General features: G+C 43.6%; 4 protein-coding genes across 5 annotated transcripts in view; all 4 read left to right on the plus strand.

Moving 5' to 3' along the window:
• Positions 1 to 187, plus strand: part of LOC135347124 (sesquipedalian-1-like) — a 4,502-nt gene extending 4,315 nt beyond the window's left edge. For both annotated transcript variants that reach the window (XM_064545010.1, XM_064545011.1), the window contains one exon: positions 1 to 187. This exon is cut by the window's left edge and continues 6 nt beyond it. In XM_064545010.1, the coding sequence (XP_064401080.1) occupies positions 1 to 50 (50 nt within the window). In that variant the 3' untranslated portion in view covers positions 51 to 187.
• A 113-nt stretch (positions 188 to 300) lies between these two features.
• On the plus strand, positions 301 to 4,864 carry LOC135347123 (forkhead box protein N3-like). Its single transcript, XM_064545009.1, has 6 exons — positions 301 to 1,067; positions 1,241 to 1,371; positions 1,754 to 1,773; positions 1,963 to 2,137; positions 3,614 to 3,811; positions 4,591 to 4,864. The coding sequence occupies exons 1-6, from the start codon at positions 471 to 473 to the stop codon at positions 4,676 to 4,678; spliced, it is 1,209 nt and encodes a 402-aa protein (XP_064401079.1). The 5' UTR covers positions 301 to 470; the 3' UTR covers positions 4,679 to 4,864.
• A 114-nt stretch (positions 4,865 to 4,978) lies between these two features.
• LOC135347122 (E3 ubiquitin-protein ligase ARIH2-like) lies at positions 4,979 to 8,860 on the plus strand. Its single transcript, XM_064545008.1, has 15 exons — positions 4,979 to 5,202; positions 5,407 to 5,531; positions 5,899 to 6,042; positions 6,094 to 6,226; positions 6,645 to 6,729; positions 6,937 to 7,080; positions 7,354 to 7,388; positions 7,446 to 7,528; positions 7,621 to 7,671; positions 7,813 to 7,834; positions 7,897 to 7,920; positions 8,019 to 8,128; positions 8,181 to 8,324; positions 8,454 to 8,519; positions 8,628 to 8,860. Exons 1-15 carry the CDS (start codon positions 5,076 to 5,078, stop codon positions 8,778 to 8,780), a joined length of 1,446 nt encoding a protein of 481 aa, XP_064401078.1. The 5' UTR covers positions 4,979 to 5,075; the 3' UTR covers positions 8,781 to 8,860.
• Positions 8,861 to 9,008: 148 nt separating this feature from the next.
• On the plus strand, positions 9,009 to 16,281 carry LOC135347121 (uncharacterized). The gene is made up of 13 exons (XM_064545005.1): positions 9,009 to 9,254; positions 9,338 to 9,446; positions 9,528 to 9,896; positions 9,998 to 10,035; positions 10,793 to 11,002; positions 11,139 to 11,252; positions 11,462 to 11,707; positions 12,310 to 12,475; positions 12,688 to 12,854; positions 13,007 to 13,315; positions 13,484 to 14,369; positions 14,666 to 14,889; positions 15,673 to 16,281. Exons 1-11 carry the CDS (start codon positions 9,203 to 9,205, stop codon positions 13,672 to 13,674), a joined length of 1,971 nt encoding a protein of 656 aa, XP_064401075.1. The 5' UTR covers positions 9,009 to 9,202; the 3' UTR covers positions 13,675 to 14,369; positions 14,666 to 14,889; positions 15,673 to 16,281.
• Positions 16,282 to 16,480: the final 199 nt, after the last annotated feature.

A 16,480-nucleotide genomic window follows, 5' to 3' on the forward strand; every position in this document is an offset into this window, starting at 1 on the left:
ACACGGTCATAATGCAAACTGATGAAGAGTACAGTTTATTACGACACTGACTGCACACACACACACACACAACATTGCACGTTTATTTAGTTCATTATTATTTTTTTTATTCTCATCACTATTCGCACTGAGTTTCTCTAGTGGAAAATACGTCGTCTTCTCATGTTATGATGATTTTTTTGCATGAGATGGCATCTTATTTATCAATAATTAAAATCTCTGGGTGTGTGTTGTTTGTTCAGAAAAGGAAGTGATTAGTTGCTAGTGGATACCTTATACACATTATAGCATACAAGGTATCACGTGCGCCGTCTTTACGGAGATTCATGAAAAGACAAAGCTAGCTAGAAAGTTGAGTGAGCTATATAAATCTGTGTTGCAAGAACTGGTTTAACGCTCCATCAACACTCTTACAGTCACCAGGCAAGGCTTCGACTGTCTAAAGAAACGGGTTCGCACAAGACACAAGCATGTTAGCTACTGTCAAGCCGAGCACTGTCGGCCTGAAGTCACTGAAGTCCCCTCAGGCCCTGAGCCCCCTACCCACTTCACCTCTTTCCGCGAGCAACCTCACAAACAGCCTCACGATTCATGCTCAAGCTACTACCATCTCTGATTCAGATCTGACCAGCTTATCTTGGCTACAAAAGCCTGGGGTCTTGACCTCTATGTGTACTGCCCTCACTGGCTCCCCTCATCGTATTAGCAAGATTGGGACTACAGCCATAAGAAGGCCTCGACAAGGAAAGACATCTGCCAAACAGCAAGTATCCAACAGCAAGGCAAAGGAAGCAGACAAGATGGTCAACGTTATATTAAACGTTCGAAATCGCCGCTACAACGAAAACGGAGAAGAAGTGCACAAACCACCACTGTCATTTGCTTGTATGATTTTCATGGCTCTGGAAAGCTCTCCAACAAAAACGCTACCAGTTAAAGAAATTTACGATTGGATAGTCTGGAAATTCCCATTTTATCGCACTGCTGCTTCCGGTTGGAAGAATTCGATTCGACACAATCTATCTCTCAACAAATGCTTCAAGAAAGTGGATCGCTACTCCACTAGGGTAAGTGCTTGTGTTGTCCAGGTCTTCACCACACGCCGTGAATATGTGTATTTGTTGCATTACAATTGAGTTGTGGTTTTTTGTAAACCACAAAATTGCTGCCATGAATATATTTTATGATCGTGTATAATTTATAGTCTGTACAGTAACTTATTTTTTGTCCTCCATTTTAGTCAAAGAGTGCTCTAAGCAAGGGTGGATTTTGGACAGTGGACCCTGACTATAGGCGGAGTCTCCTCACTGCATTGGAGCGTTGTCCTTATCATCCGTACCATAGCTACTCATCCCCTCCACTGTCCCCCAGGTACACACACACCCACTCCACACACAGCGCACACACACACACACTAAGATATGCTTTTGTATGGGTTTAAAACAGATGGTTTATTTAGCACTTCATTAGTTCCTTTAGTTTGGTAAGCGTGTTAACTTGCTTTGTTGTGATAATATTCACGCTTAAAATTAATATCATTAATAATGAATAACTGTTTCCCCACACTACACACACACACACACCCACCCACACACACACGCACCCACACACACACACACGCACCCACACACACACACACACACACACACACATGCACACACACACACACACACACACCCACACACACACACACACACATCCACACACACACACACACACCCACACACACACACACACACACACACCCACACAGCTCAAGCAACGGCAGTCTAGGTAAGTGAACATTACAATATACTTGATTACCATGGCAATACATGTGTCTGGCCGGAATCAACTAAAATGCTGTATCTCCATGGCAACTAACACACCCGCGCCTTGTATATATAAAGTATCCACTTTATTCCTTAATTGCTTTATTGATTAATGCACTTAAATAAATTAATACTATTATCCTCCCTCCAGAAAGCCTAGACCCAGCCGACAGAGACGCAGCCCTCACCATGTGTATGATATCAGGGGGGTCAGAGTGCAGGAGATTCCCCGGCAAGCTAGCGGGCGTGTACCATGACCACACCTACTCCAAGATCATCGTCAGACCTCCTGTTACAATCAAACTACCAAGGAGACGAAATAAAATGTGAGTGAAAGAGTCTATTGTCTGGAAACTACCGTATAGCGGGTATATTTCGAGGGTATAATTTTTCTGCAAAATACATTAGAAACATTAATTTTTGCGCATCAGAATAGCAGCCTTTTTGCAGAATGCATGCAGTACTAAGCTTGTGGGTATAAACGTTCGCTTGATCATCCAAAACTGTGAACATTTATACCCTCGAAGCTAGCTAGTATACGATAGTTTTCGTAGCTAACTTGGATTGTCTGTAACTTGTGTTAGGAACGTCCAGTTTCAAAAGTATGTTTGGTAGCGCTACAATAATGGTGTGATTCTGGCTAGTGTACAAGTTCACCTCTGAGTTTTGAGTTTTTGATAATAATTATTTCGTAAAAGCTTGCCCCCATGTGTATTTGTTAGTAACCATGGTGATTGCGGTACAAACATGACCCGGGAGTGTGGAGGTAGTACCATGTGACTAGTGTTATGTAGTAACCATGGCAACAGTGTGTATATAAGGGTAGTCATAAGCACACATGATTGTGTGGGTGAGTGGGTGGAGTGGATTCATGACCTTTAAACAAGGGAAGCTATGATTTCTATTTGGTGGGTTTTTTCAATATTAAGCAGATGTTTGATCTCATTCTCATCATGCCAGTAGCAACTAGAGCATTATTGTGCCTCGGTGCGCATGCGCAAGCGAGGTATACGGTAGTGTGTTTGTGTGTCTGTGTCTGTGTGTGTGTGTCTGTCTGTCTGTCTGTCTGTCTGTGTAGACTGCTACAGCTGCTCAAGGATGAATCAAGTGCAAGTATAGGCTTCTAGTCATGTTTACTTGGATTTTAATTTGTGGATTTGCAAAATAATGCTTTGTTCTCGAGTTATACCTAGTTTTGCTTACTTGGAATGCCATTGCAGCCTTTTCAGAAGAGCACGTAGCCAAACTTGTTTACCGAGTGTTGCTACTCTACTTAGTAGTTAGCTCTGCACTAAAACGCTAGCTATTGGTAGCTGCAAGAGTGAGAAGAGAGCTGCAAGGCTCTGCTAATGCAGCCATTAATTTTAGACTAGAACTTTTGGCATAGATCGTTTTTAACAATAATAATGGTCGATCATTACCCACTCTGTGAGTTTTTGCATGCAGCAAAATTATCAAAGCTATTAGTAGCTTTATGTTATGTAGCTTTGGCATCTTCACCGAGGTATCAGCACCTGCGGTGCTTTCATTGTAATAGTAGAAGGAAGTTAGAGTATTGGTCTGACATGATCACCATGCAACATGGAGGGAGTGTCTACGAGAGCAATTATTCGATGTGACAGAAAAATGTGACAGCTAAATTGTAATAACAAACATTAGAGTCTTCGTAATTATGCTCTGCAAACTGTTACTTAATTATTTTACGTGTGTGTATTGTAAGGTAGTCAGGTTTGGATATTTTTTCTCGAATTCAACTTCAACTTCTGTTTATTTAGAACACCTCTGTACTCTGAACTCTACAGATTGACTCTTGACGAGATAGCGGCTGCTGCTGAGCTCATCCTGGCACAAGAGGAGAGGGGCGATTCCCCTGACGACAGCTCGGATGAGGGGGTGGACAGTGACTATGATGACGATGTGGAGAGTGAGGGGGCGGAAAGTGAGGACGGTGACCTTGGTGATAGTGGATACGGGGGTGGGACCTCTCCCATGGACACAAGGTGTGCATGTGTTGTACTGTTTCGTGCAATTCATCAAAATGGCGTACATATACTGTGTTAGTGATTGAGTTACGGGCTTTAATGTTTTAGTGTTAAATAGATACATGTAAGGTTCAGTAAGGTTCAGTAAGGTTCAGTAAGGTTCAGTGCAAATTGGATACATGTAGCGGGTAATTTTCATATTCGTTTAACTCGAAAATGGTAATTTTTGTGAATAAAATTTTCGTTTAGTCTCATTGCCTGCACTGCATTCCTACGTTCCGGTAAGCCACGCCTACGTTAAAATTTCGTGGAGGTCAGCTTGCCCACGAAAATAACGAATATTTTACCCCACGAAAATTACCCGCTATACGGTAATAATGGCCGGGGTGAATTAATTCGTGTGGCATGACTCCTTAATTACCCGTAGAAAATGTTTGATTTTACCATATATCAGGTTTAGAATGCGAGGTTAACGGATTGAGAATGACACTGTACAAGCAGTGATTGCGTTTCTAACTATTGCACGCGAAGTATGTGTGTTTCTTTATAACTATTGCTTTTTGCGTTTCTTTCGATTGCGGAAAATACGCAATTCGCAATCGAAGAACCTTACAATTCTAAATAGTATAACGGACTGTTGTTTTAATTTACCGAAGATCGCTAAATTATAAGTTTTCCGGTGGACACAACGTCATTGTTGTAATAGCCACGCCTGAGATGCCAAATACTTCTTCGCCAAATTTTCCAGTATACAGTATAATTATACCTGTGTGTTACAACCTCTCTCCCCCTCTCAGTTTATCCCTGGAGGAGATGGGTGCCGATGCTCTGCTGTGTCTGGCTACTAGCAGTCGTAGCTCCACACCTCACACCTACACTGACTGAATCAAATGAATGTTCTAAATCACCATTATAATAGTAATATTGCAATAATCAAAGCTTTTCACGCTCTTGTTTGTATCATACGCTATTAATTCATTGACTACAAGAATGTGTGAACTTATATTTTTTTTTGAGTTTTTTGTATAGTATAGTAATGTTGTGCAGATAAAAGTATATTCAACTTTGTAACTTTGTTGTATAATTAGAACTAGCCTCGATTCCAGGCCGCATGGAAAAGCGTAAGAGGGGCAGGGATCGAGGCTAAATTAGAACAGTTTAAAAATAGATCAATGAATAATGCTGAGTCAGACTTTATTAAATGCTGAGTCAGCACATTGAAAAAAGATAATAATTGTCTTCTAAAGAGCAAAGAGCTAGCTGCTATTGCGAGGAGGATATAATGGCGGTATCTACACAGTCTAGTACGGTGGAGTCGGTGACTAGCGGGGGCGGCGGTGATTGGAGCTCATCAGATGAGGACGATTATGGGGATTATTACGGAGGGGAAGATGGAGACATGTCGTGTCGTACGTGTGTGTGTGTGTGTGTGTGTGTGTGGGTGTGTATACAGTAACCACGGGTTACGTATGATTAGCGGAATGAACCTATATTTAATTAATCGACAATCTTTGATTTACCACATTAAGGGAGGCTAGCTGCACGTGGTTACATACCATTAATTTGTGGTTTTTAAGGACCCCCCTATTATCCACCCCCTTGGCCCCCCACAGAGGGGACCCCCCAGGATGCGTCCTTTCAGAGTGACCCGGAACACTATTCCTTCAGCTGCCTGTCAACGGAGGAGACTTGGAACTATCTGGATGCCATTGCCAGGGTTATCAGTAAGACCATCAAGGTGTGTGTGGGTGTGTGTGTGGGTGGGTGGGTGCGTGGGTGTGTGGGTGGGTGGGTGCGTGTGTGTGTGTGTGTGTGTGTGTGTGTGTGTGTGTGTGTGTGATGCAGTAGAAGATCTTAACGGCCATCCATAAAGAAAGACACACTGTGATATAAACCCAAATGAACAGTTTGCCAATCCCTCAACAAAGGCCACCTCTGAATGATTATAGTATAATGGCCAAACAAATAATTTGTTCCAAAGGTGTTCGTTAGTTATAGAGGGTTCACTGTACATGCTTATATTGTAGTAATGATAATTCTTTGTCTCAGAGATTAATGTATTATTAAGGACCCCCCACCTTGCCACGCCCCCACACCCCCCACAGAGTGACGTCCCATTGGCCAGAGCATTGCTTCACTGTCTGCAATGGAACACTAAGGACGTCGTTACTAGATACTCATCTGATAGAGGGCGGCTATTAACTGAGGCTCACATGCTACCTGCCACGCCCACCTCACATCTTACAATGGTACGTAACGTGCATGTAAATATTAGACGTTGATTGATCCTTGACCCCCAGGTGTCGTCATGTCCTGTGTGTTTGACCCCTGCGGACCAGACATCGCTCCAAGGAGTGGGGTGTGGTCACTTGTTCTGCTCTGGTTGCTGGGACGACTACGTGAGCAGCAAGATACGCAATGGTGTCTCCACAAGTAAGCCCATTAATGATGTGTTGGTGTCTCCACAAGTAAGCCCATTAATGATGTGTTGTTCAGTGCTAGTGCACTTTCAATAGAAGATTGCCAAACAGCAAATCCACAATAGCACAATAGATAATCAGCTTAACTCTACAAAGGTCACCTCTGTGTAATGGCCAAAACATTGCTCCCCAAAGGTGTCTGTTATAGAGGTGTTCCACTGTACTGTCCTGGTAACATGTAGAAAGCAAACTGAATTAACTGATAACCATTTTTCAGAAGACTCTCTTCGAACCTCTCTAGGCATGGGCTTGCCCCTATGGCGCTCCCCTCCTCCCCAAAAGAACCTAATAAATTAAATTACACAGTCAGTCAAATCGTTGCATTCTGGCAGATTCATTATAGCCTTTGCTTTTGTCTAAATCCACTGCAGGCCTCGAGTGTATGCAGTGTCCTGTTAGACTGAGTCTGGAAATGGTGCAGCTGTTTCTGAAGACCAACACACACACGACTGCAAGGTGGGCGGGGCTAAAGTGGGCGGGGCTAATAGCTGTTACAGTACACGTAGCATTTGTCTCTCAGTGCAGACTTACTGGGACTTATTTGAAGGGCCATAACTTGAGTTCAGAGTTCAGAGCATTCTATTTCACTATTACTAGTTGCATTTTGTAGCCCTTGAAAAGCTCTTTCATGACGTCAATTATGTGTGACCTCTCATGATGCAGGTATCTGGAGCTGTCTCTGTCTGAGTACGTCCTCTCCCACACTCTCCTGCGCTGGTGTCCCGGTCCTGACTGCTCCATCGTCTTCCAGGTAGAGGAAAGACAACCAAAGAGAGTCGAGTGCTCAAAGTGCAGAACTAACTGCTGGTGAGACATGATGCATTCAATATCTCTCAGAATTATTTTTCCAATTCTGTGCTTACTAGTACATGTAGATACTAGTTATGTGAAGCTCTGTCAAGACTTATTTTTGAGGGGCGACAAAAGTAAAGGCTGTGGATTGTGTGTTTTTTTCCCCCAATATATTGCGTGTGTTACAAACCCACTCCACCACTCTGTTGGTTGAGGCTACCATTGGTGGGCCGCTATTAGTAGTCGCTGTGTTCCATTCCCATGTTCCATCATTTGATTCCTATACAGTTTCATGTGTGGCGATGTGTACCACCTCCCGTCAGGTGAGCACTTTATATAGCGTGGGTGTCGTTTGACCTATGACCTTTAAACTGCTCTAGATTGTGAAACTCTTCGGACATGGATGAACAAATGCTCCGATGATTCAGAAACAGCCAATTACATCCTCGCTAACACTAAGGATGTGAGTCACACACGCCCACTCATATCCCTCACACGTACACACCCACTCATATCCCTCCCACACACACACCCCTCCCACACACACACACACAGTGTCCCAAGTGCAAGACGGCCATTGAAAAGAACGGAGGCTGCAACCACATTGTGAGTGTGTGTGTGTGGGTGTGTGTGTGTGTGTGTGTGTGGGTGTGTGTGTGTGTGTGTGTGTGTGTGTTTTGCTGTACGTTATTAACCTTGTACTATTGACCCTTTTGACCCCATTGACCCCATTGACCCCATGTACAGAACTGTACGAGATGTAGCTACGGTAAGTCAGTATGCTTAATTTTATGATATTTTTTATCGTCATCAATTTTTTCCCTTCCTCAGATTTCTGCTGGATGTGTCTGGGAGGTATGTAATTAGACACTATCTGTGTATCGTATGTCATGTGACTATACTGCCCCGCCCCCTACATTGTCATGTGACTATACTGCCCCACCCCCTCACAGAGTGGCGGTCTCACACTGGCTACTTTGAGTGCAACAAGTACAAAGCTGAGAAAGACACCACAAACAGAGCACGACAAGCTTTGGAAAAGTACCTATTTTACTACCAGAGGGTAAGCCACACACTCCCACACCACACACGCCCACACCACACCCCTCACACAGTGGGCCAACCATACCGAGAGCTTGCGGCTGGAGGAGGAAACAAAGAGAAAGATAGTTGATCGTATTGAAGAGAAGGTGTCGAGTGGGTGTGGCACATGGATAGACTGGCAGTACCTCATAGATGCTGCAGAGCTACTCAGGAAGGTGAGGCTGTGTACTGGGTAATAGTGTTCCTTACTAGGCTGTACTGTTAGGCTACTAGCCCCCCACACACACACACACACACACTCCCACACACACACACACACGCACACTCCCACACACTCCCCACAGTGTCGCTACACTCTCAAGTACACCTACCCATTTGCCTACTATGAGGAGGGGGAAAGGAAACCTCTGGTGAGTCTCACTGACTTATTAATCATCCCACGCATAGACTCTTGTACATATACAGTATGTAATCCCCCCCGCATGACATCATCCATACCACCCCCCTCCCCTGTACAGTTTGAGTACCAGCAAGCACAGCTGGAGGTTGAGATAGAGAACCTATCCTGGAAGATTGAGAGAGCTGAGAGTACGGACGTGGCGGACATTAGGCAGCAGATGAACGTGACCGAGGTACAGCGACTCACACTACTCAGAGACTTTGTACCATAACTAACTAGCAGTTCATATTTATAGCTTCTGTCATGTCGTGTCCGTTTGTGGACATTATTATTATCAGCGTTTTGTAATAATTATAATTACGTATAGCGGGTAATTTTCGTAAGGTAAAAAATACGTTAAAATTTTGTGTAGGTCAGTTTGCCCACGAAAATAACCCGCTCTACGGCAATATTGTAATTAGTGCATTATTGGGTTTGGTATAATCAGTTAAATGGTTTGTTATGATGATTGAGGTGGCCCCTAATTAGTGGGAGATACTAATGATAGTAGTCCCATCAATACCTGCTCGGCCGGCTAACGTCGCCATGCTCACACTCTGGCATTTCATGCTCATGCAAAGTGAGGTTACAACCACACCTCTTAATTATCACCTCAACCTGATCTAGCTACTAAGAAACTACAGAATAAAGACAATGAAATTGTTGATCATTTTGGCTTGCTTCTTATTCCAAGACCTTACAGCAGGTAAAGCCCCAGGTCATTACCAATGGTGTTCTGTGGTTTGCATGTAGTACTGTAGATCTTGTGTACTGATAACCTGTGTACAGAATGTTGCAGCAGCAAGGAAGGCTACTGGTGCAATACAACTCTGCACAGACTGGAGCTGGGGGGAGAGCTGGCCTGCTCTAATGGAGGTCCTCTAGTGGAGTTAACCAGGTCACTCTTTACTCAATAGCTACATGTATAGTATAGACTGCATGCAGTCAGTTGTGTCATTCATCTTATTCATGCCCGCAGGAGAGTGTTCAACGCATGGAGTGTGAGGTGTGCAGACTCTCATTCCAATTTCATCCTCTCTCCATTCTCAAACACGACCGTTATGGAGTGGATTCAATCCTCAAACGCCTCATATGCTGACCCAGCAAATATTGGCGGTGCAGTGCTTCATGAGAGCCTAACCTCACTGCACTGTCCAGCGAATAGCTTCCTTACTGGACTCAAAATGACCCAGGATGGAGTGCTATTGGTAGCGTGCAATGTTCTGGCCCGGGGCTATCAGCTGGACACTGACGAGTGTTCCCTCCAACCCATACCCTCCCCCCACACCAACCAATCACTCACTGCAACTAGACCACTACTCTTCACCTCACTCCACCAAACACAGAGGTAGCTATAACTAGCTATTATAGGAGACAGTGTGTTAAATATTGACTTATGCTGGATATCTGAAGGACTGATTAAAATCGTTTAATTTCATTCCTCTGCAGAGCCGAGTGGGAAGCATATCTCTGTACCATGCACAGAGGTAACCAACACTAATTAATTAGCTTGTGTTAAAGTAACTGGTATATTGGCCAATCCAAACTATCCCCTGTACACAATGTACCCACTCCTCCGTGGCTGGCTGACTGGCGCCGCAATACCCTGGTGTGTCCATCCCATGGTGGTCACTGTACTCTACAGGGATCATGTTACCTTCCCATTCAGCAGATATTAGGCGTTGTCACCACAACGGGTGATAACCAGCGCTGACTAGGCATGCTGGGGCAGGAATTCTCATCTCATCTACTGTGTGGTTACACTCAAACCATGTCAGTAGTAAGAGAGGGCAGCTGGTTGATCAAATTACCATTCCCACAAACTATTGTTTTGATGGAGAAATTGCAAGTTGCTTCAGGCGCCTGCTTCGATAACCAGATCTCTATAGCTACTTCAATTCCACAAATGTAACTAAAGCAAAGACTATGCTTTTTTGTATAATTATAGCCTTGGGATTTTCTCCCTAATTTCAGTCGTTTTGGTAGCTAACATTGCATGCAATGTGTTCAGATCGACTAACCCCTAACCCATGCAATGTGTTCAGATCGACCACACCCTAACCCCTAACCCACGCAATGTTAGCTACCAAAATGATTGAAATTAGGGAGAAAATCCCAAGGCTATAATTATACAAAAAAACATAGTCTTTGCTTTAGTTAAATTTGTGGATTTGAAGTAGCTGGTTATAATTATTCTAAGCGACTACCACTCCCCCACACATCCCCTCCTCCCTCCTCCCCCAGTTCGCTGTGAGGCCCCGGTGATACATCAAGGCAAGACGTCAGTGGATCGCGAGTCGGAGGTGCATGTCGGGTCACTCTCCTCAGGTATCTTCCTCTACCCAGGAGAGAACATCACAGTCACCTGTAATAGAGGTTTATACCTGAAGAAAGGCCTCTCCAGTACACACTGTCAGGCTAATGGATCCTGGAGCATGCTACCTGTGTGCAAACGTATGTGGCTATTAACACTAATTACAAGCATACAGCCTTAGGAAGTTACCACGACCACAGCTTCTATTCCGGTGCTATTAGTTTGGAGTTTGTTTGGTGTTGTGGTACTTGCCCACTATTGGTCTTGTATACACAGGTTGTCGACCTATCAAGAATTGCAGAATTAATTCCTGTACAAAGCGAGCTAACACTGTCTGCCTGAAATGTCTTGACTCACACCAACCCAGTGCTTCAGGGGAGGAATGCTACTGTGAGTTATGCATTATAAACGGATACTGCGAATTTGTAGTTAACACTAAATTAAGTGCCCGCTAATAATAAAACACTTTTAAATTTATGAGGTAATCAAAGCCAGCGCTTTTTTCATCTGTATGTTTTGACAATTGTGCTAATGAATTTGCTGCAAATTAGTATCCTAAACCTCGTCTTCATTCCATGTCTTTATTTGGCTGCATACAGTCGGACCCTCTTTGTTCGTATCCCCTGTCGTATGGAATGGGAACAGAGCCACAATCTCATGTGGAGCAACGGGAAGTCCCATTCCTGTACTAAGGTTTTTCTTAAATCACACGGAGGAACTAAACTCAATCAGTACTATGATCGACGAGACTACACGTACTTTGAACCTTACCACTGAGGTGATGGGAGTGTACAGATGCGTGGCCAGCAATGTGGTAGGCAACAAGACATGGTTATTCACAGTAGGTAAGCATTGCAAGAGGTCATGTACCCTATACACAAGCTAGAGGTCATGTACCCAATACACAAGCTAGAGGTCATGTACCCTATACACAAGCTAGAGGTCATGTACCCTATAGCGGGTTGTTTTCATGTGGTGAAATTTTCATATTTAGAATTTGAAACTTAACACTATATAATGCGCTATAATAAGCATTTTGTAGCTCTTTAACAGTCCTTCCTTATTACTAGAATGTTTTGCGAGCATCAAACATTTGCGAACTTTGCGAATTTGCAACAATAAAATCCACAAAACCTACATTATTACTAGTAAATACACACGATCCTTGTCAGAACGCAATAGTTAGATCGCTGCAAAGGGTCAAATTTTCTACCGATTTGGCTCATTCGCAAGGTTTCAGTCGCTAGTAATACGGTATCTATTAGTGATTGCTTACTGGTAATGTACCGGCCCAAAATGGGCTTGTTTTGATGGCTAACTTTGAGCTCTCATTATTATCCGAGGGCAGTTGTTTGAGAGAAATAATTGTCAGTTTCAGCTATTTCATATTGTTAGCTAAGCTTGTATGGCCATAACTTTAGTTGAGTTGGTTCTGTTTGTCATACAGGCTCGAGTATTGTATATAGTGCCCCAGTCATCGTGGCTCACGAGGTCAAAGGTGTTCCTTCTCGGTCGTATTTTATTTGTCCAATACCACTGAACGATGATTCCCTATTCCCCTGCAATACACGAGGGAATCCAGTCCCAATCCACTCCTGGTGGTACAAGACAAAGTATGTGTCGTAGCACCACACACACACTCCACACCCACACACATACACGCCCACACACATCACATACCACACACTCCACATACCACCCACACTCCGCATACCACACACACCTACACACTCCACATACCACCCACACACCCATTCCACCCACCACACACTCTACACCCCACACACCGATGTACTTTGACCCCTGTCACTATGTAATCATGCAGCGGCACCTTCGTACCAATCTCCCTGATTGATGGTGGACGGTGGCACCAGTATTCCAATGGATCCCTCCTAATAAGAAGAGTCCAACCTTCAGACAAAGGGGAATATAAGTGCATCGCTAGAAACACGCTAGGGATCGCTCAGCAAACATACCATATCAATGTGTGGGGTACGTGACCCCGAGCTAGTGTCATGTCTGATACTGTCGTTTGTTGCATAATATTTAAAAAGTGTACCCTTGTACTACACCACCCACACACACACACACACCCCACCCACGCACATCCCATCCACGCACCCACGCACACACACTTTGTGTAGACCCACGGACAGGCCATCACTACGTGGGTGGTAGCCTTCCCAAAGACCCAGTGATCGTCAATTGGACCACCAACTACACGGTCGCCGCCCACCACCCCCTCACAATGTACTGTAACATCACGCCCTCACACAACCTAACAGTCACATGGTTAAAAGGTCAACAATATATCGACCCGGCTCTCGTTAACGATGAGGGGGAGCTCTACCTAGCAACCGTCTCTCATAACGACACGGGTGTGTACGGCTGTGCTGTTTTTGATCTTCAAGGAGAACTGTTGGATTACAAAGGGACCGTCGTGTTTGTGTTCGGTGAGTGCTATGAGTGGGCGGGTGTTATGAGTGGGCGGGTGCAATTATTTTCAAACAATTTTAATAATATTGGGCTAGCAAACAAATCCGCCAAAATTAGTACTCTAAAAAACACGCTAAAATTACTACCCGTCTATAATAAATTATTCTGCTCTTGTTGCTCTGTAGATTCTCCTCAAGTGAACACCTCCACTCTTAGTACAACTGCCGTATTGTATACGATGTCACGAACCTCCACTAGCCAATCAGAATCCACGGCGTACACAATGGACCAATCAGATTCATCTACAAGTAACTGTAACTTAACCAGCTGGATACTGATCGCAACATTCTGCACATTGTTGTACAATTATCTCTGATTACATTTTATGTACTTCTTGTCATCTTTTACTGCCGTTTGTTTTGAAAGCACGCACAATAAAACTTGTATGTCTTCCGTTTGAGATATGTATAGTTTCACCATGGTTTTTATGGTTTCACGCTAAAGTGTTTGGAATGTCATTCCAGTGTTTGTGTTGTGAAGACAGTGACTGGCTGCTGCACAGTATAAGGGCTTGTGTCTAATGATCATACTATAGATGCCTATAGAGTTACTAGCTAACCCGCTGCTCTGCTTGTGTTAGCTCTGCTTGTGTTAGCTCTGCTTGTGTTAGCGTGTTAGCTCTGCTCTGCTTGTTAGGACCAAGTAGCTCAGATAGATAGAACCACCTCTGAGGCCTATAGTGTACTATAGTGTGCTGTGATAAAAGATAAAAGAGGCAAATTTAATTGTTTATTGAATTATATCAAGATTAGATTTTGCTACTTTGAGATGGCTGAGTGTTCTGATTGGTCCTTTTCTGGTGAGTATCCCATGGCAACTACTGACGAGTATCCCATGGCAACTACTGTGGACATTGAACAATTAGATTTCCTGATGCAAGGCTACCTACACATTACCGAGGAGAAGACTGACCACACCCCATTTGGGATCTACCTGAGTCCGTCCAATGGGACTCCAGGAAAAGCTGCTCACATGTCACTTGTGAAACGAACGTCAGATTCTTCTATTAAGGTATATACTCGTGTAGTATCGATTAATACACCTACCCACACACACACACACACACACACACACATGCAATATTGATACCGTATTTGAAAATACTTTGTGAATGAAGCTTGCAATCTAACTATTGCGTTCTGACAAGGATCGTGTGTACTAGTTTAGGTTTTCCTATTTTATTGTTACGAATTGATCAACCATCGCAAAGTTCGCATAATTATGTTTGATACTCGCAAAACATTCTAGTAATATGGTAATACACACACCCATGCTCCACCCACACCACACGCCCACTCCACACACAGGGTAGTTGGAAGCATCGCTGGTGTGTCCTCTCTCGTACTCCTGATGGTGTTCACCTTGTCTACTACAAGCATCAATCAAGCTACGCCAACTGCGAGCCCCCAGTGGGTGTGGTCTTCATGGAGAGTAGCCAATCACTGTACACCATTCCCTCTCATTCCAAATCCAAGAACATCTTCTCCGTCTCCTTCCCAAACAGGAACATCCTACTCTATCCTGACAAGGAGTAAGTACTGTATATCGGACGTTCTTTTGATTGCAAATCGTGAATTTTCACATAAATCCCAATAGAAAGGCATACAATTCAAAATAGGTAGAAGCGCAATCAATGCTTGTACAGTGTCGCATTTGCAACCTGATACATGACTGTATACGGTAGCTCACGTGTCGTTCTTGTTACAGCTTCAATTACCAGCTGAGTTAGTATTATCTGTGACCTATTCATCATAGTTTGACCTACTACCATACAAGCCTTTGGTATTTAGAGTGTAGGTGAATATCAGCCATAACTGTAGTACCGTGGATCCAATGTCAACATTTCGTCAGAGCCATAATTTGTCATTTTCTGGCCTTAGACGTAGCAGCCTCGATCCCACCCCGAGTTTTTATATCTGATAGGCAAGCCTTGCAAGGACAGGCATGGGCTATCCATGGGGTTGGCCAAATTTCCAATACTTTACCTCTCAAATACGAATTGATGACACTATTTTAAAGGTATCATTTCAGAAAATCATGAAATCGTTGAAATCGAATTCTAAGTATTGCAACCATTCCCTAATGTGTACGTCGTGGTAATTCTTATATTACCACAATTATTTTAGGACATTAAAAAAATGGTGCTTTTGAGGGACCACAACTTAATCCACTATTACAAATACAATAATTGCATTCTGTAGCCCTTAAAAAGCTATTTGATAATTACCCCCCCTCTACACACACCCGCCCACACACACACACCTCACACACACACACACACACACACGCACACACACACACACACACCTCACAGAAGTGAACTAGAGAAATGGCTGGAGGCCTTCCAGACAGCACTCAACCTGCACGACGCCTCCATGCATTCGCCACTGAAAGGTCTGCCTAAGGCAAAAGCCAACAGAAAAGATTCCGTCTCCCTCCGCCCTCACGAGCAAGGAATGATGTACAGTAACCAAGGACACTCAAAACGAGCCACAAATGAAGTGCCTCTGGACAGCCCTGATTTGGGAGGTCCCGTTGTTGACTCGACTGTAAAGGTCGTGTCGTATCGGCCATTATCGGATGATGAGGTAGCAACCAACACGTTGAAGAGAGCCTCCCTGGCACGTTCTGATTCCATACCACATACTCGCGATCATTGTGATTCCAGACCAGTAGTATTGGAACTGGACAGTGAAGAAAGCTCAATACAAATTGTCGGCTTCAAGACATTACTGTGAACTCTGAAATATTATAAGTGACTACTAAAGACAGTAATTAAATCAAGTTTCATGATCAGATCAACATCAGTAATCTTTTATATCATTATTATGCCTCGGTGCACATAATTATGGTTTCCTAGCAACAAGGAACACACAGTAGCAGCATAGTATATAAAGTTAGAGTTTTGTTATGTTTGGCTTTGTTGCGTAGATGTCTCCTCATTCTAGTGTGGGTGGGTGGCAGTAAGAAACTGCATGCTATTTGACATTTCACATTGCAATGTTCTGATATTAAATGAAAAGAAATTTCAGAAGCAAAAAATGTTTCCACGCTTTTTGGTGGTTCCCCTGCATGGCCAATTCTAGCAATTTTTTACATTGCAAATGTTTTTCTAAGCTAGT

This window comes from Halichondria panicea, chromosome 13 (genome assembly GCF_963675165.1).
Source record: "Halichondria panicea chromosome 13, odHalPani1.1, whole genome shotgun sequence".
Classification (NCBI taxonomy): domain Eukaryota; kingdom Metazoa; phylum Porifera; class Demospongiae; order Suberitida; family Halichondriidae; genus Halichondria; species Halichondria panicea.